The sequence below is a fragment of the Leguminivora glycinivorella genome, chromosome 26 (genome assembly GCF_023078275.1).
Source record: "Leguminivora glycinivorella isolate SPB_JAAS2020 chromosome 26, LegGlyc_1.1, whole genome shotgun sequence".
Classification (NCBI taxonomy): domain Eukaryota; kingdom Metazoa; phylum Arthropoda; class Insecta; order Lepidoptera; family Tortricidae; genus Leguminivora; species Leguminivora glycinivorella.
In genome coordinates this window covers 4,175,043-4,201,546 of record NC_062996.1, presented here as the reverse complement: position 1 = coordinate 4,201,546, position 26,504 = coordinate 4,175,043, and the positions used below count along the sequence as shown (strand labels likewise).

General features: G+C 40.1%; 1 protein-coding gene across 2 annotated transcripts; it reads left to right on the top strand.

Moving 5' to 3' along the window:
* The first annotated feature begins 4,063 nt into the window (after positions 1 to 4,063).
* LOC125239876 lies at positions 4,064 to 25,965 on the top strand. 2 transcript variants are annotated; one of them, XM_048147604.1, is made up of 10 exons: positions 4,064 to 4,223; positions 12,147 to 12,203; positions 13,294 to 13,359; positions 13,878 to 13,991; positions 18,391 to 18,453; positions 19,432 to 19,542; positions 20,691 to 20,800; positions 22,087 to 22,268; positions 23,444 to 23,627; positions 25,816 to 25,965. In XM_048147604.1, exons 3-10 carry the CDS (start codon positions 13,330 to 13,332, stop codon positions 25,949 to 25,951), a joined length of 930 nt encoding a protein of 309 aa, XP_048003561.1. In that variant the 5' UTR covers positions 4,064 to 4,223; positions 12,147 to 12,203; positions 13,294 to 13,329; the 3' UTR covers positions 25,952 to 25,965. The 2 variants fall into 2 exon arrangements, with proteins under 2 accessions (XP_048003561.1, XP_048003559.1); XM_048147602.1 differs by lacking the exon at positions 4,064 to 4,223 and adding an exon at positions 5,071 to 5,135.
* Positions 25,966 to 26,504: the final 539 nt, after the last annotated feature.

The window sequence follows — 26,504 nt, the reverse complement described above, 5'->3', positions numbered from 1 at the left end:
GGTACACGGTCTATTATGGTAGTATCACATTTAAGTGACCGAAACCATCCATGGTACTCCTCAGGAATGACCCCTTAGTCGCAAAGTCCAACTAAATCATTCTTCTTGGCTGATGAGATTGCCAATGGCTTGTTGTACAATTGGCGCAATTGCAGGCATGGTAATGTATTTTCAGGGGTCGGTGGCGGCTCCACTGAATTGGGGTTGTTAAATATACTTCCTTCTGGCCCAACTCATCATTTTCCAAATTGCACCCCTTCTCTCTTGGATCTCACTCTCACGTCTTCACTTTCTCATGTCGCCAAATGTTCGGCTGATGCTTTCTCATACACTGAGAGAAAATACAACCAGTTTTCATGTTCGTTCAACAAGTTTTTTGGTTAAAATAGCGCCTACGTGCTCTTTGGTTCAAACAACAAGCTACTTGTCATTTGAATCGGCAACGTATTTGAATCAACAAGTCGATTTTATAAAAACAACCTGACACATATTGTTTTAAACATACGTTTGGCTGATTCAAACGGATAAACCGCAACAAGTCGAACTTGTTAAATTCACAATGCAAATTTCTCTCAGTGTACCATGACTTTCTTTACTTGTCTTATAAAGTCAGGCCTCCTAAATTTAAAAGTAAGATACTTCGTCAGCGTAATTTTGGTAGGATGGATATCAGTAAACTTCGAGACGATGCATCGAAAATTGACTGGTGTGCTGTCTCTAGAGCTGCAACTGTAGATGACCAGGTCTCACTTTTTAATTCATTTTTGACTCAACTCTACGACGTACACGCTCCAGTCCTTTCGATCAAAGTCAAGCACCGTCCTGCTCCCTGGCTTACTCCGGGCATCAAGGCATTATTAGACAAAATGAACTTTACCAAAGCCAGATACAAATCCAACCCCACGGAAGCGAATAAATTTCGCTACCACGCCTTACGCAACCGCTGCAGCACCATCTCTCGCGATGCTCAACGACGCCATATTCACCAATCCGTCGAAAATGGTGACCCGGCGAAAGCGTGGAAGTTTCTTCGGTCACTAGGAATCGGAAAGTCTGAGCAGAACTGTCCCAAAAACCCAAGCCATTCTTATTGGGAGCCCAAAACTACTTTCCCGATTAGACTTTGCCAATGTTCCCCCTATTTATTTTGATGCCGTTCTGATTCCATATTCGCAACAAGTTCTTTACTTGGCATCATCATTGACAGTACGTTATCCTGGGGACCTCAGGTGAGCGAAGTCAGCAGGAAGATATTTGCGGCAATTGGTTCTCTTAGGAGACTACGTAACTTCCTCCCAATTCCTACCAAAATTGCCCTCGCACAAACACTTCTCCTTCCCATTTTGGATTACGCTGATTTTGCCCATCTCGATCTCACTGAGGATCAACTTAGTAAGCTTGAGAATATCCAAAACGTCTGCATTCAGTTTATATTTTGGTTACGCAAATATGACCTTGACCATGTATCTCACTTCCGTTTGCAGCTCAAGTGGCTCCCTATCCGTCTTCGTCGTACCTTTCACATTTTGTCTCTTCTGTATTCTATCCTTTTTTACCCTGATACTCTCCGCTATCTTAAAAATCGCTTTAGTTATCTCTGTTCCACTAGGTGCGCCCAGAATTTAATTCTTTCTGTCCCCTTCTCTACTTCAAAATTCTATAATCATTCTTTTAATTTTCAAGCTGTGCGACTTTGGAATTTCCTACCTCATGACATAAGACGTGCTCAGTCTCCTGTATCTTTCAAGAGACTTTCTACTATATACTGTTATATGTGTATTTATTTATATATTTATGCATATAGTTATTTATCTTTATGTATGTAAGTTTATGTATTTTATATTTTTTAGTCTATATTGTGCGATAAGTTTATTTCTTCAAATTTGTTGACACCTACTGACATAATGTAAATTTATCAATTTCCGCTACCTTAAGGTTGTTTGGAAGAAATCGCTCTTTAGCGATAAGACCGCCTGTTGTTTACCTTTGTTCGTGTTGCTTCCTTGTTTTGTATTGTTGTATTTTATCAAGGTGTGCAATAAAGAGTATTTGTATTGTATTGTTACTTTAACGAAATCTTACCCGCCTAGCAACCGGCCGGTGTGCGGGACACCTTGAGTATTTAACTGACTACAGATATTATTCCATCCAAAATATTACACTAACACTCTCTAAATGCACTTCAAATAATGTTAGTATTATCTTTAATGTTCAATGGTTATTAGTATGTATCCAAATGTGGCATAATAATGCCCTGAACATTTCAATAATATTAACCTCAAACTTAAGTTACCTATAAACAAAACTATATTTATTACTTACGGTCTGAATCCTTATTTCCTGTTGCCAGTCTAACGAGCCTCCTGCTTCTTGAATTCATTTTTATCATAAACAGACAATAAAATAGGCTTTTAAACTGTTTATCGAACAACAAAACATAATAACAACAAATTGTCTTATCGGCGCGTGAGCAGCAACTGAGTGAAGTTAGCTACGGCGCGAAGCTCGCGAGCACGCTTAGTTGGTTCTTCCTGTAGAGTTTTGAGTTGTCGGATCAAACCTATACAGGTAAAACCTATTAGGGCGCGGTATAATGTTGTGGCAGTAAGATATTGTTGTTAATGAATTCAAAGAAGTTCTGGAAAAATATGCTAAAAACGTTTGGCATATTTTACCGGGCGTAAAAAAACATAACTTAATAGAAATTCTACAGCAAGAAACCAATATGTGTATGTAGAATGTTTTCTCTGAAAATAAATTAGTTAATATTTCATAAAATTGTGATGCAAAAAAACGCTATGTGCCAGTTGAACTTTTTACCTGGAGGCAAAAACATTAATTAACGTATTAACATACACATATCGGATTTTGCCTGTTTAGAATGCCAAGAAACTACCAATATGTTACGTTATGGTTTAGCTATCTTTTGAATGCGAGGTCATATCAAAACATGTGTCGGATCAGTTTGTAGATATTGAAAAAACATTTCTAATGGTATAAAAAAAGGCATTTTGACAAAAAGTCACATAGGAGGTATTTGCAGTAATAGGACGATATGTCAGCATTATTTAGGGCTGACTACTGAATAAAATCCGGCAAATAAAAATTATTTCAACGTTTTCGCTTCCCCGTACGAACCCAAATCAATACTGTTTTTGATATTTTATTGCGAGCATTGAAGATAACAATTTTTATCAAGAAATCTGTTACCAGGGAGAATTAATTGCGCCTTTATCCGATAACGCGTAAATCAGTATTCAAATATTGACTTAAAACAGATTAATATCGTACCGTAAACAAGATTGCAACTGCGTCGACATAACCTAAAATCAAGTGATACAAACTTACTTGAATACGTCGGCCGACAGCTAAGACACAAATGAACTTGGTAATACAATGTAAATATATGTTAGAGTCAGAATATATATAATAATTCACTTTAGGAAATAGATTTACATTTCATATGACATGACACTAGGAGACATACTGCCACAGATAGAGAAAACTTGTACTGATGACGTTTCAAGAACCATAGACTAGACTAGAGAAAAACAAGGCCATTCATTATCCAACATTGGATTGCCAAGTAACCAAAAATGACTTGGCAAAAAAATCGATAAAGCCAAGTTACGTTACAACACTAAAAAGTGATAAAAGAAATGTCTATCTATGGCCCATTGGCCAACTTGTTTATTTTTTCGTACTTATATTTAAACTATATTTTTATAGAAATATTTACATTAAATAATATAGTTTAATAAGTTGGAAATGGCAAATTACTTTAATAAACGTAGATGTATTAATTTACCATCGTTCAAATTATTATATTCAATAATTTACGTGTGTTCTATACTAGATAAATATTGGTTTAAAATTCTCCGGAGGAACTTTACAATATTTTTGTAAGTATTATTTATTTATCTACACATTTCGTACCATCAATGGTGCATTATTTGCATAAAGATTTTAAAATGACAAAACTTATAAATGTTGTAGAACAGAGGCTTAGTATAATTTTTATTATTATTCTTTCGTATGGCCATCTAATTCAATTAATACCCAGAGGTAGAGAGTCCTGTCCCAGCCACCTTCCCTTCGGGCTACAGAACTCCTAGAAGCAGGTTGCTACTCTCCAACGTCTTGCCACAATTTGCCCTTTGCTGATTGCACTGGTAAAACCACTCGGCAATGGGGATGTCAAATCCTTATGGCAAAATTGTCAGGTAAAAGCTATTTATTGTATAATCTTGCATGTGTGATATCATACTCTCTCATATGCCTTGACATAAAGTTCACTCAGCAGACAGCAGACTCAGCTTTCTTAACTAAATATATATTTATATATATATATATATATATTTTTTAACTAAATATGCCATCAATAAAATTTGTTAACAATGTAAACAAACCTTGTAGTCAAAATGTCTTTAATTTCCATTATAACTCATCAGATACTGGCTAAATCCATGTGTTATTTAATCAATTCATCACATTATGATCCTCAACCTTTAAAATAATAAAATTGTGCTAAAACATTGATATTTTACATGGTTGACAATTTCTATTGATGGTGATTTTAAGGATCTTGAATGTCTTAGTTGAATAAATTTATATATTTACTAACAGGGGTTTCACCAGTAAACCCTTGAGTTGCCGTCTTGTAGTATCTGTGAATTCAGCCAGCGTACAGCTAAATATATATCAAATGACAGCACCTCTCTTGTTTTTAAATTAAAGGAAAAATGGAAACAAGCCCAAAATCAAAAATGGAAGCAAGGCCAAAGGTCGCAGGTTCGAGTCCTGCCGGAGGTGTGAATTTTTCCATTTTTCCTTTAATTTAAAAATATGTAATATCGCTCGCAGACGTTTCTGCATGATAAAAAACAAATTTAGCACCTCTCTTGCTTTACCATAATCCTGTTAATGATTGTATAGGAATATTGTGTAGGTTCTCTCTTATAGCCAAGCCTTTGCTCGTTAATAAAACTTTACAACATTTATATCAATCATAACAATTTCACTCAATTAAAACTAACAACCAATTAGGAAAACTGAAATTTTGAACAAATGTGATCAACTCATTCGCTGCCAGGGTCTGGCTCGAAAACATGTTCTTAACGTTTTGTGGGTTATTGGTAAGTCAAATTTTATTTAAAGTAAAAAAAGTTAAATTCAAAATGTGCATGGGTTTGTTCGAGTCCTTGTATGTCTGTGATTTATTTATTCGTATGGCTCATTTAAATTAACATTTCAAACAATATGTAGTTAAAATTATAAGTCCACATTCAGGGTCCCAAGCTCAGAGACGAGATCGAGTCAGGTGTTGATTTAAACACAGGTCTTCCGGAGGGCCTGGGAAAGCATGCAGAGGGCAGCACTATATAATGTGCTAAATGGATTAAGCCTCAGGGCGCAGAGTCCCGCCAGCCTCATTTAAGGCGGAAATAATTACTTAAGCATATTTTTAGGGTTCCGTACTCCGAAACTACTGGACCGATTTACTTGAAATTTGGCACACGTATGTAAACCTGTGGCTCAAAGACGGACATGCAATATAATCAAATGAAATTAAACGAAATTTAATCATAAGGGGCACTTTTGGGGGGTAAAATTGAAAATTAAAAATCAAAGTTATTAGAACTATATTGTGATACATATCAAATGAAAGAGCATTTTATAAGCATTTCAAATATATTTTTTTTATAGTTTTTATTTTGGTAATTTAGAAGTTATTTAAGAAAAATTACCATTCCCCCCCCCTTATCTCCGAAACTACTGAGCGTAAAATTTTCAAAAAAATACACGAGTTAGCCCTCTACCTGTAGATTACAGGAAAACCTATTAGAAACTAGCTTTTACCCGCGGCTTCGCCCGCGTAATAAAAGTATTCTTAACTTCTGATTAGCAGAAACGTCTGCAATCGATGCCACTAGGCTTAGAATAAATTTAAAAGTATTCTTATTGAAACGTTTACAAAAAATAAGATTTTCATTTGGATCCGTAGGTTTCTTTGTAAGCACATCTGTCCGCGATTATTTCGATTAAGGTAAAGCAGGGCCATTCTCGGCTGGGGGGCCATTGTAACTGATCTATTTGCTGTACGGTCAGCCAATAAAGTGATTTACCACTTTTCGACTCTATCGATCGAAAAGTGGTAAAACACTTTTTTGGCTGACTGTACCTTACACATATTACGATTGTTTTAAAAGAAATTCTTGCAAGGATTGTAGAATTGTTACACAGCGACCACAGCGTAGGTAGTAGGTACGAATATGTGTGTATATTACCTATATAAATATTTATACTGGGGAAACTTCATACAATCCACATAGCCAGTATCTCGACGCTATGGTCGGTAAGGTAAAAAGTACTTCCTTGCATTATCGCTTACAATTTTTTCCATTTTGCTTATACTTATTGCAAACGTAAACATATAAAAGGCAAGCAAACAACGATCTTCTTACAGCACATTGAATGTAAAAGTTATTACGGATGCAGGATACTCGCCGATTCCTACTTACTAATCCCTTCCCACTGAGCCACCTGCATTTTACACTGCCTAGATATCGATTGCCGACCGATTACCTATTCCGACCCCAATCCCTATTCTTATCCCCGTCCCTATCTCTATCGTTGTCCCCGTCCCCGTCCCGTCCCATCCCTGTACTCGTCCCTCCCCTATCCCTATCCCCGTCCTCATCCCCTATTCCTATCCCTATTTCTATCCCTATCCTTATCTATACCTATCCCTATCCCTATCCCTATCCCTATCCCTATCCCTATCCCTATCCCTATCCCTCTGCCTCTCCCTATCCCTATCCCTCTCTCTCTGCCTCTCCCTATCCCTATCCCTGTCCCTATCCCTTTCCTTTCCCTATCCCTATCCCTGTCCCTTCCCTATCCCTGTCCCTATCCCTATCCCTATCCCTATCCCTATCCCTATCCCTATCCCTATCCCTATCCCTATCCCTATCCCTATCCCTATCCCTATCCCTATCCCTATCCCTATCCCTATCCCTATCCCTATCCCTATCCCTATCCCTATCCCTATCCCTATCCCTATCCCTATCCCTATCCCTATCCCTATCCCTATCCCTATCCCTATCCCTATCCCTATCCCTATCCCTATCCCTATCCCTATCCCTATCCCCCAATTTTAAATCTCTTGAACCAGAAGTAAAGATAAAAACTAAACCTATACTTATGGCTAAAAAAGTCAAACTAATCTTGTTTCCCCATACAAACTTTGAACCCCCATTTCACCCTTTTAAGAGGTGAATTTTGAAAAATCCTTGGCGTAGAGGAGCACCTCTACGGCCTATAAGGAACCTGTGCCAAATTTGAAATCTCTAGGACCAGCGGTTTCGGCTGTGTGTTGATATATTATGTCAGTTAGTCAGTTTCTTCTTTTATATAGTTTTTGATATTTAAACCCCATTGCACTACAACAGGGGAGAAGGTATTTCACTTCCGCCTCGTTAGATTTTAAAAACGTTGTATTTATCGTGATCAGCGACCCAATAAACCGTAAAAACGATACCCATAATAGTTTTTTGACTTTATCGCCCCCTTTTCACCCTTTTAGGGGTTAAATTTTCAAAAAACCTGAAACACGACTTTAGTCATATATTTTTAGGATCCCTCCTGTGAAGTTTCAATTAAAACAGTGAATCTAACATTGCTTCCCCATACAAACTTTGAACCCCCATTTGACCCCCTTAGGAGGCGAATTTTGAAAAATCCTTTCTTAATGCTCCTCTATACTATATAAGGAACCTACGTGCCAAATTTGACATCTCTAGGACCAGCGGTTTCGGCTGTGCGTTGATATGTCAGCCAGTCAGTCAATATCTTCTTTTATATATTTTTTTGATATTTAAACCCCATTGCACCACAACAGGGGAGAAGGTATTTCACTTCCGCCTCGTTAGATTTTAAAAACGTTGTATTTATCGTGATCAGCGACCCGATAAACCATAAAAACGATACCCATATTGATTTTTTGACTTTATCACCCCCTTTTCACCCCTTCCGGGATTAAATTTTCAAAAAACCTGAAACACGTATTCAGTCATATGTCTTAAGGAATCTTCCTGTGAAGTTTTGAATAAAATAGTCAAACTAATCTTGTTTCCCCATACAAACTTTGAACTCCCATTTGACCCCCTTAGTAGGTGAATTTTGGAAAATCCTTTCTTAGTGCTCCTCTACACTATATAAGAAACCTACGTGCCAAATTTGAAATCTTTAGGACCAGCGGTTTCGGCTGTGCGTTGATATGTCAGTCAATCAGTCAGTTAGCTTCTTCTTTTATATATTTAGACACCACAACAGGGGAGAAGGTATTTAACTTCCGCCTCGTTAGATTTTAAAAACGTTGTATTTATCGTGATCAGCGACCCGATAAACCATAAAAACGATACCCATATCGATTTTTTGACTTTATCACCCCCTTTTCACCCTTTTAGGGGTTAAATTTTCAAAAAACCTGAAACACGTATTCAGTCATATGTCTTAAGGAATCTTCCTGTGAAGTTTCGAATAAAATAGTCAAACTAATCTTGTTTCCCCATACAAACTTTGAACCCCCATTTGACCCCCTTAGGAGGTGAATTTTGGAAAATCCTTTCTTAGTGCTCCTCTACACTATATAAGGAACCTACGTGCCAAATTTAAGATCTCTAGGACCAGCGGTTTCGGCTGTGCGTTGATATGTCAGTCAGTCAGTCAGTCAGTCAGTCAGTCAGCTTCTTCTTTTATATATTTAGATCTACAGTCAAGCGTAAGTCGGACTTAAGAGAAAAAAACTCAAATTGAGATTTTCACTCACTGCCGCTGCAAGTACATACTAAATGTTTTGAAATTTTGTGAGCGCCATGGACAGGTAGAAAGAAATTCATTTCTGTTTAGAAATTGTTAAAAATTTTAATCATTTGCCAAAATGACTTAAGTTCCTACTAAAAAAGAGGCGCTTAAGACTGTTTAGAACTGCACTGACCATAATATTGCCCTAATAGGTCCAAAAAATGGTGTATATATACGAAAACAAAAAAATTGTGCCACCGACAACCAAAATCTGAAGTCTATTTGCTCTATTTCTTATAGTTTCCAAAATATACGCAAAATCTTTAAAGTACAAATCTAGTGTACGTTGCTATCACATGTCGTCAGGCGCTCATGACCTTTTTGTATGGAAATGTCGAAATCCGACTCGCACTTTACCGATTTTCATAGAAAGTTGTGTTTTATTATAGTTTTGAAGGAGGTTTCTTGTTTTTAACCACCAACGCAAAAACGACGGAGAATAATAATAGGTTTGACGCTTGACATGTCTGTCTGGCATCATAGCTCCCGAACGAATCAATCGATTTTGATTTAGTTTTTAATGTTTAAGGTGAATTCGTCGAGATTTTTTTTTGTACCACGTAGGTGGCAAACATGCATACGGTCCGCCTGATGGAAAGCGGTCACTGTTACATATGGACGCCTGCCACTCAAGGAGTGGCACATGTGCGTTGCCGAGTCGACTCATTAGAAACTTGTACAAACCTGTACTTAGAAGGGGCCTGGGTGCCGACGACTCAAAGGACCGAAGGAAGGAGGAGGAAGGAAGGAGGAAGGATCTATTGTCCTAATTACTTCCGTAGGTCCTCCAGTTGCGATACAGGCTGCCAACATTTTAATTACACTTTGTGCATTTTAATCTTTCGGGTCGCATGACCACGCCGTTGATAGTTCATAATTAATGGGAAAATACTTGAACAGGCATCCACGACTACTTTCCTAGGTTTAAAGATTGATCAGGGCTTAAACTGGGACCAGCAAGTAGATAAACCGTGTGGTAGTCGGGGCAGTGCGTGCTTTGCCTTAGGTCGAGTTGCAAAGTCTGTGGCTCCAGAAGTAGCCCGGACATGCTATTTCGCCACTGTCCATTCATTAATACAGTACGTTGCCGAGGTCTGGTCTGGGGATGTTGTCCTGAATGGGAGAGGGTCTTTCGCTTTCAGAAACGAGCTGTCAGGATCGTTGCTCCTACCTGTAGACAGTAGACACTCCGGCCAAAGAACTCTTTAAAAAATAAGAATCCTTAAGCTAGGAACACACTACGCGGACGTCCGTCGTAAATCGACCGCGGACGGGGATCTGGACAATGAATATACACTTAACCGTGCAAACTATCGGTCGACGGACGTGGACGTGGCCTTGGGCGCATGGACGTCCGTTCGAAATCTGGCTCGCTGGATGTTTTGTTCCGTGCACACTGTTCGGTCGCGGTCGCGGTCGATTTACGACGGACGTCCGCGTAGTATGTTCCTAGCTTTACACTCATTACACTGCCTGCAATAGTTATCATGCAGGTAGCCATTTATGTAAGAGAGAACTTGGCAGCATACAAAACCAGGGGCGGCTCACTCCGCGATTCTATCGCCGCGCTACAAGTACATGTCAGCGGCCGCGAGTTCGCGGCCCATTCATTGGCGAATTTGGCGACGACCTTCGCGCGGCGCAATAATAATTATTTGTATAATAGTTATTTGAAGAATCATGAACTTGCGAGTTATTTATAGAATCCTGAACTTGCGAGTTTTTTAACACACGAGAAGTAAAATACATTTGCACCCGAGTGTAACACAAAACTTTTCCCCTCACTGTAGCGAGGAAACTACAACGCAAGAAATGCGTTTATCACTGCTTCCAGTAGTTCCACAGGTGGTAAATGATCTTTATTACTAGATTCACCTACTTTTATCAATTTTAAAGCAGTTCATTTGAATTTATTCAAGGTCAAATTACTTTACCCACTCACTAGTGGGTAAAATGCGTTTTTACCCGCTGGTATTGAAGGAAAACACGTGTTTCCGAAATAGTGAGGGCAAAAATTCAATGTTGGCTGCTCGCGTGCGGTCCGTTTGTTAATGTAGGTAAGAATTTAGAATGGCGTCATTTTGTGAACATCAAAGGAGCCTTCCGTACTTGTACTATTACATAATATATTCTGTGACAAAACTAATAACATGTGTTCCAAGTACAACATTCGAAATGCCGGAAAGTTAGTAGGTATCGACCGTAAATTGGCGAAATCCAATTTATGGTCAAATTAACACATGTGATGGACCCTGCCGTCTATAATAAATTGCCGCAATATGTGGTTGAAGCGCCTAGTGTGTAGAACTTTAAGTACCTATCGCTTAAAAAATTGGCTGGTCGAGCACCCGTTCTACACTAATGACAATTTTTTTATTACCTAATTAGAAAAATATTTTTGTGCATTTTTTATGTGAATATTGCCTAACTTTTTGTAATTTCAATCTTCTGTCTATTTATTCTCTAAGTATTATTGCTGTAAGTATAAATATTATTTTTTTAAATCAAATCTTGACGTGTAAAATGGCGTTACAAATATGAATAAATGAATATGAGTTTTACTATTTAACCATTGAAAGTTTGTACGGAACCCTCGGTGGGCGAGTCCAACTCGCACTTGGCCGGTTTTTTTACTAAGTAGGCAAATATAGACGGGCCTCTGCCGAGGCAAATTGTTCGGCAAAACATGTTTCCTCGCCCGTGGCACGTCTACACTGAATGTTTGCCACGCAAGAACATTGCCTCGCGGCGTGCCTTGCTCTGCCAGGTCCCAGGATATTCATTAACATTTTCTATGTGTTAATAAGTACCCATAACATACTGCATTTACTTAAGGTGCTGTTTTGCTCCATAGTTAATTGGTGCGTTATGAACAAACGCGGCAATGGTATGTGAATTGCTAGCAATAGTGTTTCCTGTATAGGGACCGTCCACACTCAAGAGACGCATGTCCGCTGACGCGGAACGGACGTCAGCGCCACGCCGCCTGAATGTAATTTAAAAAACGTCTCCTCAGTACAAATTTAGTATAGGAAAGACGTAAGACGCGCCCCCAGGCGGCGCGGCGCGCGCAAAGCGATGCGTCGCCTGGGGCGCGCCAAGCGACGTCCCTTGCGCGTCCTTCCTATACAAAATGTACTGAAGAGACGTTTTTTAAATTACATTCATGCGGCGTGGCGCTGACGTCCGTTCCGCGTCGGCGGACATGCGTCTCTTGAGTGTGGACCGGTCCCTAACATCATCGTTACGTATAATACTTACTTTAAATAACTTCGTTACAGTGGCTGAGCGCTGTATGCGCGGACCCGGAGCCCAGCTTTGGCTTCAATTTTCAGAACGTGAGTAGATAATCATTATCAATTTATAAATCAATACTGGGGTATTGTCGGCTACATAAATATCTATACAATTATGAACCTAATGTTAATAATCCATATGTTTTTAAATATAAACATATGGATTTTTCCTTTTTTATTGTGGAACGTACCACTTTATAAATCGCAAATTATAAATGCAGACATCAATCGCAATGAAAAAAATCAACAGTGATCGAGTCTGGCCAACGTGGGACTCGAACCCACATCCTTGGATTGCCGGTCCAATGCGTTCATAACATCATGCGTGCGTTGCGTATGGTCTTGGATTGCGGTGCAATGTGTGCGCATTGCACCGGCAATCCAAGGATGTGGGTTCGAGTCGCACGTTGGCCAGAGTTGATCACTGTTGATTTTTTCATTGCGATTGATGTCTGCATTTATAATTTGCGAATTATGAACCTTCTTCCCCAGTAATAAGTTTCGTTATGTATAGATATTTATAGACGTGACTGTACGAGCCACATTTTATAGAATACTAGCTTTTGCCCGCGGCTTCGCTCGCGTTAGAAAGAGACAAAAAGTAGCCTATGTCACTCTCCATCCCTTCAACTATCTCCACTTAAAAAATCACGACAATTCGTCGCTCCGTTTTGCCGTGAAGGAAGGACAAACAAACAGACACACACACTTTCCCATTTATAATATCAATGACTTATATAACTTCGTATAGACAGATAAAGTCTAAGAAAAAAACGTACCCCAAAACCATACAGAAAAAGGTACGGTGAGCTAGATGGCGATACACCTTTGGGGTACGCTCGGCTAGATGGCGCTAATATTAATATTTGACATTTTAAAACATATCAAGCTAAGAATATGGGCCAAATTGTCAAAACTCAGGTTCAAAAGTTTTAAGCCTGTGTCGAGAGATGGCAGTCTATGCACTGTGATTACAGTGGATTACACTTTTTACTTTGACAGTAACTCTCTTTAATACTCGATCCTCTTTGATAATATTAAGTATGGATTACCCACGCCACTCATCTTTTTTGACCTCCTTTAAACGCCTGTTGCATAAAATACTATTTTGTCAAACTCATTTTGTTTGCAGTTAAAAGGTGACATCTATGAGCAGCCAGTCAATCTTATGTCACCGAAAAAAGTCCCGCATATGAAGGTACGTCTTTATTTTCATAATTAACACATTCACTGCCAGACACCGGACCGTATGCTTGTTTGTCACCGACGTAGTATAAAAAAAATATTTGGAAAACCTCGGACCGCGACATAGTGGACCGATTTTCATGAAACATGGCTAAGAACACTCTCAACTAAGTCAGTTTTCAGACAAAAAAAAACTTAATCTAAATCGGTTCATCCGTTCGGGAGCTACGATGCCACAGACAGACAGACAGATACGTCAAACTTATAAAACCCCGTCGTTTTTGCGCAAGAATGCGCATACACTACGCCACACATAGATGGCGCTACAAAAAAAATGCCTTGTAGCCATCGGTCATGAGACTCATGAGCCCCCCCTGGAGCCTAAACTGGCCATATAAATAGACCACGTGACCCCCCCCCCCCGGGGGTACCGGCCCTTCCGGGGGGGCAAAGCTGGATCCGCGCTTGTGTAATTTTAATGAAATTTAATCTGGTTCTATTACAAATATTACAATGTTGATTTTGTAACAGGGCGAGGAGCTGGACCGTGGTGCGGAGCCCTGGGCACCGTACGACATCACAGGGAAGGCCGAGGAGCTAGCTGACGATGCGCCAGAACACAACAGACTCAAACGCCGAGCTAAGGTAAGCTGGTGCTATATGAAACTAGTAAACAGAGTTCTAATGACGTGCCCGTGTGGTGACGGGTTAAGAATTTCACCACCCCCTTTCTTCCCGTGGGTGTCGTAGAAGGCGAATGTGGGATATGGGTTAAACTGTGGCGTAAGCGAGAGGCTGGCAACCTGTCACTGCAATGTCACAGTTTCGTTTTCTTTCAACCCCTTATTTGCCAAGAGTGGCACTGAAACCTGAGTAGTTTCATGTATATATGTATGTAACTAGCGACCCGCCCCGGCTTCGCACGGGTACTATACCTACATGTAAACCTTCCTCTAGAATCACTCTATCTATTAAAAAAACCGCATCAAAATCCATTGGGTAGTTTTAAAGATTTATGCATACATAGGGACATAGGGACAGAGAAAGCGACTTTGTTTTATACTATGTAGTGATGACGTTATAATACTGTGAGTTGTCGCTTATTATGCCGATGCCGATGCACCGAACAGTGTGCAGTGTCGTGAGACAACTTCCTCGCGCGGCAAAAGGCCAATCTGGGCTCATCCATTAATTACATCACACCTAGACGGGGGAGGGGGGGGGGGGGGTCCCACAAGATGTGACATGTTGTGACAGGGGGAGAGGAAGGAGTTCCATGTTTGTGAGTCACATACAAAATATTTGCGAAATCTAAGTTAAATAAAATTCAATTTCAAATGTTTGTGTTCAATTACAATGTTGACCGTATACATCACTCATCACCGGGACATCAACAAATACCAATCTGAACATTGAACAGCCCAAATTACTTAAAACTGACGTAACTTGGCAATTCACGTCCGTAAATCTCAATCTCAATACTTATTACAGATCTGATAGTGAAATGTGACGGTTATTAAGACAATTTCAAAGTGTTTTTGTGATCACACTAGGGGGGGGGGAGTGTAGTTTAGTGTGACGACGTGTGACAAGGGGGGAGGTAAATTGGTGAGACGTAATTAAATTGGATGAGCCCTCTAGATGTACCCCATATCCGGGGTTCGAACCCGCGACCTCTAGAACGAAAGTCGCACTACATACTTACCGCTAGGCTAATACCAGTATCTTATGCATTATGTGTTTTAAAAGTGCAGAAACCTTTATGTGCATGTTGAAAGTAGCAATAAATAATATGACAGATTATTTTCATGCACATCGATAAAAAAGGTATTTTGAACCAAGAGAACTTCTCATAATATTATAAATTGGAACTAAATAACTGTATTTGCTTATTTTGCCACTTGTACTTTTTAGTACACAAAGTTTGTTGAGTTCAAGATACCTTCAAGAGTTCCAATATTTATATTTTCACTCATGTTTGGTTCAAAATACTCTTTTTATCTGTGCAGAGAACTCGCCGCTTCCTCACGCAACAAGGGCCGAAGATTCGAGAAAGACCCCACCACTACGTATACCCAGAGCCTGTGAAAGACAGAGTCTTAGAATTCACAACATCTACCAAAAAACCCGCGATTTTACCCGAACAAATGTCACCTGGAGTCATATTTAGAGTCCGCATGTCCGACGCGATTTTAAGAATCAAACAGCGTATGTACGAAGATCCGGAGAGACATATAGAATCTGATATAATCTATACTAACTTGATAAAAAAAGTTGTAATGGATGAAATAACTAAATTCCATAACTTATTGCTTATGTATAAGACAGATAAAAGCATAAAAGAGCATTTGGGTGAATGCGGGGGTAGAATCTACAAATTCATCAGTTATATGACTATAAAAGTGCATATATACTGCCTTTTCGACGCGCTATGGATCGACGGAAGCCCATACGTTATAGGAGACGAGTATTCTGTGACGCCTGTGGAAGTGCCTCCGATGCTTCAATGTGACGCCGCGGAGTGTAATTCTATAGTGTTCGTGGATTCCATTACTGAGCCTAAGGACGTTGAGGAGTGATTTGGCAATAAATTGTCGAGATTTTGTACTTGTATCATTTTTACCTTTTTGACGCAAAAGCGACGGGATGTTATAAATTTGACGTATCTGTCTGTCTGTGGCATCGTAGCTCCCGAACGGGTGAACCGATTTTGAAAGCTGAATTAGTCGGGAGTGTTCTTAGCCATGTTTCATGAAGATCGGACCACTGTGTCGAGGGTTTTTCAAAATTTTATTTTTGTGGTTAGGTTATTCACCGAGTTTTAAAGGATGTAGATGTAGTGTAGGGACGCTTAGCCGGAAACAGGCGGGCTGTCGATCACATGATGCATCATTCAGCCCAATCCCCAGGAGTTGGAACTGTAGGTTACTGTACCGGCGACTCTCCCACACTTCTCTCCACAAATCTTCTCATTTTCCTGTATAACCGAAGGACATCTTTAAGATCGACGTCCTTGAGTTCATCTCTCAAACTGCCTCTACCGAATGTAGCTATCATATCGCGGTGCCGCATACATAGCCCATTGGTTGAGTGGTAGAGTATGCCTTGAGGCATTAAGTCCGCCATTTGTAATTTATATTTTGTGCAATAAAGATTAAATAAATAAATAAATACATGAACCTTTGCCTTTGGAACGGCCTTCCACTACATATTAAAAATGCTCCAAATAAGTTCGCTTTTAAGAAATATGTACGTTCTTTCTTTGCTGGTAGAATGAAGGATTCCTAGTTGTTTTTATATATGTATGTATATATTTTTGGAAATATATATTTAGGTTTATGTATATTTATTATGTAACTTCTTATGTAAAGTTTTAGTAATATCACCGCCCACAATATCTCTGCTTTGCCTAAAAGTTGACTGGTAGAGAATGCTGTCTGGCATTAAGTCCGCCTTTTGTACTATAAGTTTTTCTTTCTTTATGTACAATAAAGATTAAATAAATAAATAAATGATACATTCTGCTAGTAAGTCACAGTAAGTGTAAGCTTGTCTCCTTAGGTCCTTACCATAGTGTGGACAGGATTCGTCTCTACTATCACATCTCGGACACTGGCGATCAAATATATGAAAGAGGCGCGTTCCTAGCACATATTGTAAGCTCCTGTAGGTGAACGCGTACCATGCTTGTATGAGTGAGATATGACAGGTTGACTGTTCGCGTTTTTGACAGGCGGTAACTGTGAGGTAACCGAGAGGGGGTGGACGGCGCTTTCAGCGGGGAGCGGGAGTGGCCATACTGTACGATAGGGTTGTCTATTGTTTGCCCGACAGTCATTTAACATAATATTCATTTGCCCGAATCTAACTTGCCTGAATTTCATTTGCCCGAATGATTTGTTTACCATAAAAATCATATGACATACTCGTTGTTTATCCGAATATTACCTTCCATAATCATACAATGCCATACTATTTGTTAGCCATATTATTAAGTGCAATAATATGGTTTCATAGAATATTCAAACGCCATAAGCAATTATTGCCATATTAATTGTTGCCCATATTATTACCTAACCTAACCTACTTTCTGATAGCAGTTTCATTTTCCAGGGGTCACAGTTCTAACCTAACCTAACCTACTTTTCCAGCAGTTTCATTCTCCAGGGGTCACAGTTCTAACCTAACCTAACCTACTTTCTGATAGCAGTGTCATTTTCCAGGGGTTGCAGTTCTAACCTAACCTAACCTACTGTCTGATAGTATTTTCATTTTCCGGGGGGTCACAGTTCTAACCTAACCTAACCTACTTTTCAAGCAGTTTCCTTTTCCAGAGGTTCACAGTTCTAACCTAACCTAACCTACTTTCTGATAGCAGTTTCATTCTCTAGTCCTTCTAGTACCTATTATAGTAGTTTTCGATTCTGCCAAAGCACATTATGGAAATTGACTTTTCTGGACGCTAATTTGTATGACAAATGATGGTATGGAATGTGGTGATTACGGATTTCGATGATTCTGACAAATGACATTATGGAAACTGACTTTATGGGAAACAAAGTTTCTGGCACTAGATTAATATAGTAAACAATGATTATGGCATAAGATGTTATGAGAAACAATATTATGATTGTTGAATAGGATGGCAAATAAAATTATGGCAAATGAAATTCTGGCAAATGGGGGTATCCCAATAAATTAGGTACCTACTCTACAAATACTTAAAGGTCAGACCTCAGGACCTCATCGCTGCTTAAAAACGGTTTACGGTACTGCTTAAAAATCTTCAAGTACTCGATTTATTCCATGTTTTACAATTTTAGCATTATCAAATAGATATACATGTCATATATGGCACGCATGTTCAGTGGATACATGTGGAACTCAAGTTAATAGTGTGAAACAGGGAAAACTAATCGATTAGTTGAAAATAGCCACCCAGTCGAAATTATGGGGGTGTACGGTGCATTCCGCAATTTTCATATTAATTATCAAAGCTAGTTTCTATATAAAATAGTGAAAATAACAAATGATATTGATATAGCGGCGGCGTCCACGCGTGCAGAGGCGTCAGGGCCAGACCAACACTGCAGCTCCGGTCAAAGAGGTAAGTGTTACATAAGGTAACGGACCCAATCATGGACAGTTTAAGGAAAATTTTCGCCTGTTTTTGATATTTCACTCATAAATGTAAAAATTCTACCGCTAAGCGTGTTAAATCTTGAATGTCCTATCCTTCTTTTACATTTCAAGCGTATTGCAGAATGGATACTCCTATTAGTTTCTTCATACTTAACAAATTAAAACTAGGTGTTTTTTCTCCAATTATGGACGGCAGTTCTCCAGTAATGGATCCCCCATTATGGACAGTGAAATAAGTTTAAAATTTTACTTTTAAAGCCAACTGATACTCAATGAGTCAATTTTATATACCATAAATACAATTAGTTTGAGTTATTTTAACATAGGATTGTTTCTTGTAAATTTTGGTTTTGTAAATTGTTCCTTGTCCATCATAGGAGGTAGGCAGTTTTTCGGTTCCAGTAATGGACACTCGCAAAATAACGCCATTTCTTTATATCTTTGGAGCAACAAACTAGTATGTTTTATACCTTATCTCATGCTTAATGCAGTAAGTAAAACGCATTCAAGTTTACACCGAGTATTATTTTTTATTATTTTATACATGAACTCAACTCTCTTAGCAACATTACTAAGAATTCGTCTTGATATTTTTTTCAGTAAACTGATGAATTTTATCTTATCGCCAAATGCTTCAGAAATAACCGAATTAATTGAAACTTCAAAATGAAACAGCTCTACAACTCTAGTTTATGGTACATAGCCGTCAGTTATTAGAAACTAATTTTAGATACTTATTTTTAAGGATTTGTGTTTTTTTGTCCATAATGGCATCACCGTCCGTTATGGGGTATTTCACCTTATTACATTACACTTTACAGTACACACAGCGCTATATTAGTGCACTAGTGCGATAATAAGTACCTACAATTCAATGCTATAACAAATATGTACCTACCTACTGAAGTACTGATAAATGAATAGCTATATTGTCTGTCCTTAGGGGAACGCTAGCGCGACAAGCGAAGTACCCGTAGCGCGCCGGAGCCGCCGCAAGAAGCAAAAGAAGCCTTTATATGACACCTGGGCGGGACCAGACCTGAGAAAGACTGAGGTTCGTATGTTTTATTACCGAGTATTCAAACCCTTCATCTTCTCCATCACAAAATGGACCCCATTTTGCCATCTGATATGATAGATAGTTTTTTTACATTCGCTCGAAACGCTTGGCTTCTGCCAAGGAAAAATTCTTTGCCGACATAGGTATATAACTATCATGGACTTTCAATAGGGACTCACACTTTTTTTTGCCATACTAAATTGAACTTTATCACTGGTGCAGAAAGGCATTCTTATCAGACTAGTAAAAGTGTGTCCACATGAGAGGGTCAAAGTTGGGGCTGGTGTCCCTCTCGCACGTGTGACCAGTGTTAAAAGATTACTATAGTAGTAGTATTTTTACCTGTATGATTATTTTTGTATTATATCGAGGCAAGGATATTAATACCTTGTAACGAATTGGTAAGTATATATTTCCGAGCTCATATACATTACTCGGCAACTTTTAAATCAAGGGTTTAATCGCTCCATATCGTAGCCATCGTAGGTCACGTCTTCGGCTCGGCTAGTCTGGGGCCAGTATTAAGCCCATTAATTTAAAAAAAATGGCGATGGCTTAAGCCATTACTTACCTCTCCTCCCGTGGGTGTCGCAAAAGTCGACTGTGGGTCGGTCCTGTTGTATTTTTTTTATACTACGTCGGTAGCAAACAAGCATACGGCCCGCCTGATGTAAAGCGGTCACCGTAACCTATGGACGCATGCAACTCAAACAGTGTCACACGCGCGTTGCCACCCCATTAGAAACTTGTACATTCCCTTTTGTGTTCAGTACACAGCAAAAAGGAGTGTACAAGTTCTGAGGAGGGTTAGGGTTGCCGACGACTCAAAGGACAATAGACGGAACAAGTTAGTTCCGTAAGTCCTCCCGTCATCAGCACACCGCACCCTCGTTGAGCTCTGGCAGCCTTACTCACCGACAGGAACACAAAACTATGAGTAGGGTCTAGCTAGTGCTATTTGGCTGCGGTCTTCTGTAAGCTGTATTGCGGTGAGCTGGCAACCTGATATATGCAGTATGACAATTGCGTTTCCTTTTCACACTGCTTGCTAAAAATGGCACCGAAACGAGCAATCCTGTGCTCCGTCTACCCGTTTTAGGAATACAGGCGTGATTTAATGTATGTTTTTGTTTATTGTACAGGACGGGAAATACGTAGAGATGCCGAAGGACTTGTACCAGGCTCACTTGCGGCCTGGTGTCATCTTCCGCATACACATGTCGGAGGCTATACTGAAAATGCAGTACCGCAAGTAAGTTAAAAAGAGTTATACAATAAATATAAAACCGGCGGGAGAGTGTATGAGAAACGTTATGAGAGTATGTTAAGCGAAAGTGATTTGTCAGGATCGTAGTAAATGGAAATCCGTGATCTCTGCCTACCCCTCTGGGAAACAGGCGTGATTGTATGTATGTATGTATGTATAAAACCGGCCAAGAGCGTGTCGGGCCACGCTCAGTGTAGGATTCCGTAGTTTTTCGTATTTTTTTTTCAAAAAGCTATCAAGTTCACAATATCCTAGAAAGTCTTTACAAAATTGTACTTTTGTGATTTCTTTTTATATTTTTTAAACTTTTGGTTCAAAAGTTAAGAGGGGACGCATTTTTTTCACTTTTGGTGCGATTATTTCCGAACGTCAATTAATTTGTCAATACCTATCCAACAATATATCACACGTTAGGCGTCATCCATATATTACGTCACAGTGTGACATATAAATGTGACAATCCCTGTTAAACGGATACAAAAAAGCGTGACATCCCCCCTATGTCGTTGGAGGCGTCCAAAAACCTGAAATTTGGGTTGAATTGAAAAAGGAAATCAATCCCCACTTTACGTGTAAGGGGCGTACCCGTATAAAACATTTTTTTCCACTTATTAATTTTGCACTTTGTAGGCGAGATTGATAATATACATATTGGCACCAAATTTCAGCTTTCTAATGCTAACGGTCACTGAGATTATCAGCGGACGGACGGACGGACAGACAGACAGACATGGCGAAACTAAAAGGGTTCCTAGTTGACTAATACGGAACCCTAAAAATCAACCTTGTCTATGGGCCATTTTTTCAAATTTGTCCACCCCAGTTTTTTTGTAACATGGGTATTTTTTACGTGATTCATACTCAGAATCGCGAGGTCTTCCGACCCTGATAGGAGAAAAAAATGTCCCAAGACTTCTACACATTTTTCAGACGTTCCATTCCGTTACCGCCATAAAAAATGTGTGAAAAAATGGTAACAGAATAGGGAAAAACCCTTGGGACACTTTTTCTCCTATTAGGATTGAATGAGCTCGGGATTCTGAGTGGAAACCACATAAAAATTCGCAGCTTTGAAAAAAATGCCCTAAGTATATATATTAACGTAACTAAGTAAATTTTTCAATTCCACACTCGGCGTTAAAATACAACTTTGCCCCTTTTATAACAAATAACTATTACACATTTCGTTATATTAACATACATTCAATAAGTATCATTTGGTCTTACTATTACATCATTTCCATATCGTACAAAGTTTTCTTTTTTCTCAGTTACGGAGAAGACAAGGACGAATCTGTAATCGAGGCCGACGTCGAATACCTCCGTCTCACTCGCAAAGTAATAAACGACGAGATCACCAAGTTCGAAGACCTGCGCTGGCTGGTCGGCTGGTTCCGTAACCGCTCGCTGCTGGTTACAGAGCACGCGTGCAACACTCGCTACCTCGTTGTTGGTATGTATTGTCAGTGTTAGACAAGTGGTTACCAAGTTCGAAGACCTGCGCTGGCTGGTCGGCTGGTTCCGTAACCGCTCGCTGCTGGTTACAGAGCACGCGTGCAACACTCGCTACCTCGTTGTTGGTATGTATTGTCAATGTTACAAGTGGTAACCAAGTTCGAAGACCTGCGCTGACTGGTCGGCTGGTTCCGTAACCGCTCGCTGCTGGTTACAGAGCACGCGTGCAACACTCGCTACCTCGTTGTTGGTATGTATTGTCAGTGTTAGACAAGTGGTAACCAAGTTCGAAGACCTGCGCTGACTGGTCGGCTGGTTCCGTAACCGCTCGCTGCTGGTTACAGAGCACGCGTGCAACACTCGCTACCTCGTTGTTGGTATGTATTGTGAATGTTACAAGTGGTAACCAAGTTCGAAGGCCTGAGTTGGCTGGTTCTGTAACCGCTCGTTGCTTGTACGTTGGTCCCGCAACACTAGTTGTTGATGAGTATTGTGTCTGTTACCCTTGTCAAAGAGATGTCATTTGCTTTGCTAAGTCGTTATTTATTGATTTCTATGTATATATACTTACTAACTTTTGCCCGCTTACTAAAGCCATATATGTTTAGGAATACATAACCCTGTCATGTTTAGAGTAAAATAGTCATACTAATCTTTTTTCCCATACTTTTTTTGGACCCTTTAGGAGATAAATTTTGAAAAATCCTTTCTTAGCACTGCTGACTACACCTTATAAGGAACCTACGTGCCAAATTTGGAATCTCTAGGACCAGTGGTGTGGCCTGTGCGTTGATATGTCAGTCAGTCAGTTTCGTATATATAATATTTCGATATATTACGATATTTACGAGAACCGATTATATAGACTGTTGAAGAATTTTACAACCCCCTTTCTTCCCGTGGGTGTCGTAGAAGTCGACTGTGGGATATGGGTTAAATTGTGGCGTAGGCGAGAGGCTGGCAACTTGTCACTGCAATGCCACAATTTGGATTTCTTTCAACCCCTTTTTGCCAAGAGTGGCACTGAAACATAATAGTTCATGTGCTCTGCCTACCCCTTTATAGGATACAGGCGTGATTATATGTATGTATGTATAGACTGTTGTCTGAAAACCAACAACACAAACCTTTTTAAGCTTCCCGTGTAACTTGTAATTCTAATCCTAATTTCAGGCATTCCCCCGACAATCTGGACGCACCCCGAAGAGTACATGAAGCGCATGTGCCTATTCGACAACGTATATCTGGACCACATCCCGTACGTTGTCGGCGAAGACCAGTCCTTAATGGCTGCAGTCGCTCCACCTGTCTTACACTGTGATGCTTCTACTTGCACCAGCGTACCTTTTATTGACAGGTAAACCTAATAAGCCCAATCATTTAAGTCTAACGGCCCAGCCACGACATTGGTCTAAGCGCGACAGCGGCGAGCGGCTGCCATACGTGCGAATGAAAAGTCCCATCGCTGTGTCTCGCTCCAATGTATGGCCGCCGCTCACCGTTGTCGCGCTTAGACCAATGTCGTGGCTGAGCCGTAAGTGTCTATTACATTGTGTACCTATGTAACCTAATGTCACATCTCGGACACTGGCAATCAAATATATGAAAGAGGCCCGTTCCTAGCACACATTCTAAGCTCGTGTAGGTGAACGAGTTCCATGCTTGGATGAGTGAGATATGACAGGTCGACTGTTCGCGTTTTTGGCAGGTGGTAACTGAGAGGGGGTGAGCGGCACTTTCAGCGGGGAGCGGGAGTGGCCATACTGTACGATCCTATGTTTATTAAGTCGTCAGTGAAGACCAGTCTTTAAGTCGCTCCACCTGTCTTTCACTGTGATGCGTCTACTTGCACCAGCGTACCTTTTATTGACAGGTAACTATAAGCCCGATAGAGCCCCTATAGGTAATATAGTCTTAAATCCTTTTGACAAGTGCCTAGAATTTTTATGAAGTCGGTGAAGATAAGTCGTTAATGGCCGCCGTCGCTCCACCTGTCTTACACTGCGATGCTTCTACTTGCACCAGCGTACCTTTTATTGACAGGTAATTATAAGCCCGATAGCACAGTATAATAAAGAGTAATATCGTACAGTATGGCCACTCCCTGCTTCCCGCTGAAAGTGACACCCACCCGCTCCCGGTTACCTCAGTTACCGTGTGTCAAGAACGCGACCAGTCGACCTGTCACATCTCACTCATACAGCATGGTACGCGTTTGCCTACACGAGCTTAGACTGTGTGCGTACTTGCGTAGGGACGCGCTTCTTTCATATATTTGATCGCCATTATCCGAGGTGTGCCGATAGCGTAACGTTAATGACGGCCATGCCTCCTCCTGTCTTACACTGTGATGCATCTACTTGCACCAGCGTACCTTTCATTGACAGGTAATTATAAGCTCAACAATACCCCTATCCTATAATCCTTAATAGTACATTGTGCACACAGTTAACCTCCTATAGAGTGCCAATATTGTAAATTTTGTGCGCGCTACAAATCACCAGTGCTTGGGGCGCGAGGAGCGGGAGGGATGTGTTTAGTGCGCTGTGATTGGTCGTTTCAAGGACGGCAGGCAGTCGCGCCAGATGAAAAGGGAGTCGCGTAAATAGCCAGTGTAAGTTGACCTATGCCGGCTCTGAATAAATTATAAATATGACTTATTTGTGGAATGTAATACCGTCTGTTTTTAAATTTGATCTTCTTGTTACCTTTCCACACCATTTCACACTACAGGTGGACATCTTTAAGGCAGCAAAATACCCTTTTTCAATTTTTTTATTGCGAAAAACACGAGCTGCTTTTGAGTCGGTTACTTGGTCGTTACTGATCGGGCACGGCGAGCGCCCGCGCTTATATCATGGCAAATACAAGTAAGGCTGGTGACCGCGAGTCGTCTTGTAATGGATGTCTATAGGGGTTGGTCTGTGATTGTGCAACAAGGGGAGGAAGTTCAATATTTTATTTTTTATTTTATTTTATTTTTATTTCGTGACGTATGCAATAGCTGTCAGTTGAGTAGAATTTATAACGGCCAAATGGAACAATATGCGGTAAAGAGTTAACGTAGGGCCGAGCTGATATGTAGAATTCTATAAAGTAACAACATTATCATCATCGTCCTCCTTGCGTATACCGACATTCGCTATGGCTGGCTGGTCCGATTTGCAAACTAATCCAAAGTTTTGTCTTAAACACTAGTTTTCCGAAAGCAACAGCCATTTTTATTTCCAGTCTAAGGGCTAAGCCTTATTGGCATTAGTTCGGTTTCCTCACGATGTTTTCCTTCACCGAAAAACGACTGGAAAATATCAAATGATATTTCGCACATAAGTTCCGAAAAACTCATTGGTACGACCGGGGCTCGAAAAAGCCACCTCAGGATTGAAAATCACGCTCTTACCGATAGGCCACCAGCGCTTGTTTAACACGATGTTCCGGTTTAGAGATTATTCCATTCTAGTGAGTCATCCCACGTCTTTGCCTTTAGCTAGTCTGTGGCCAAGAGTAAGCCCATTTATAATTTAAAAAAAAAACTTAAATTCCAGCGTAATGTTCGACGAGAAGCTAGCCCGCTCGAACGTGCGCACAACAACCCGCTGCCAAGCCAGCTGCAGAGCACACTGTCGCAACGACGCCGACTGTCTCAAACGCTGCTCTGACCGCTGTCTACGCGCAGAATAAAGTAAACTACAGAACACTGTCTTTTAATTTATCCCTTCCTTACTACATCAATACACATTATTTTATAAGAATGATACTGACTGCCTCAAACGCTGCTCCGACCGCTGTCTACGCGCAGAATAAACTATATTACAGTACACTGTTTTTTACTTTATCCCTTCCTTACAACATCAATACATATGGTTTCATGAGAAGGACGCCGACTGTCTCAAACGCTGCTCCGACCGCTGTCTACGCGCAGAATAAACTATCTTACAGTACACTGTTTTTTACTTTATCCCTTCCTTACAACATCAATACATATGGTTTCATGAGAAGGACGCTGACTGCCTCAAACGCTGCTCCGATCGCTGTTTACGCGCAGAATAAACTATATTACATATACTGTTTTTTACTTTACCCCTTCCTTACAACATCAATACACATTATTTCATGAGAAGGACGCTGACTGCCTCAAACGCTGCTCCGATCGCTGTTTACGCGCAGAATAAACTATCTTACAGTACACTGTTTTTTACTTTATCCCTTCCTTACAACATCAATACAATACATG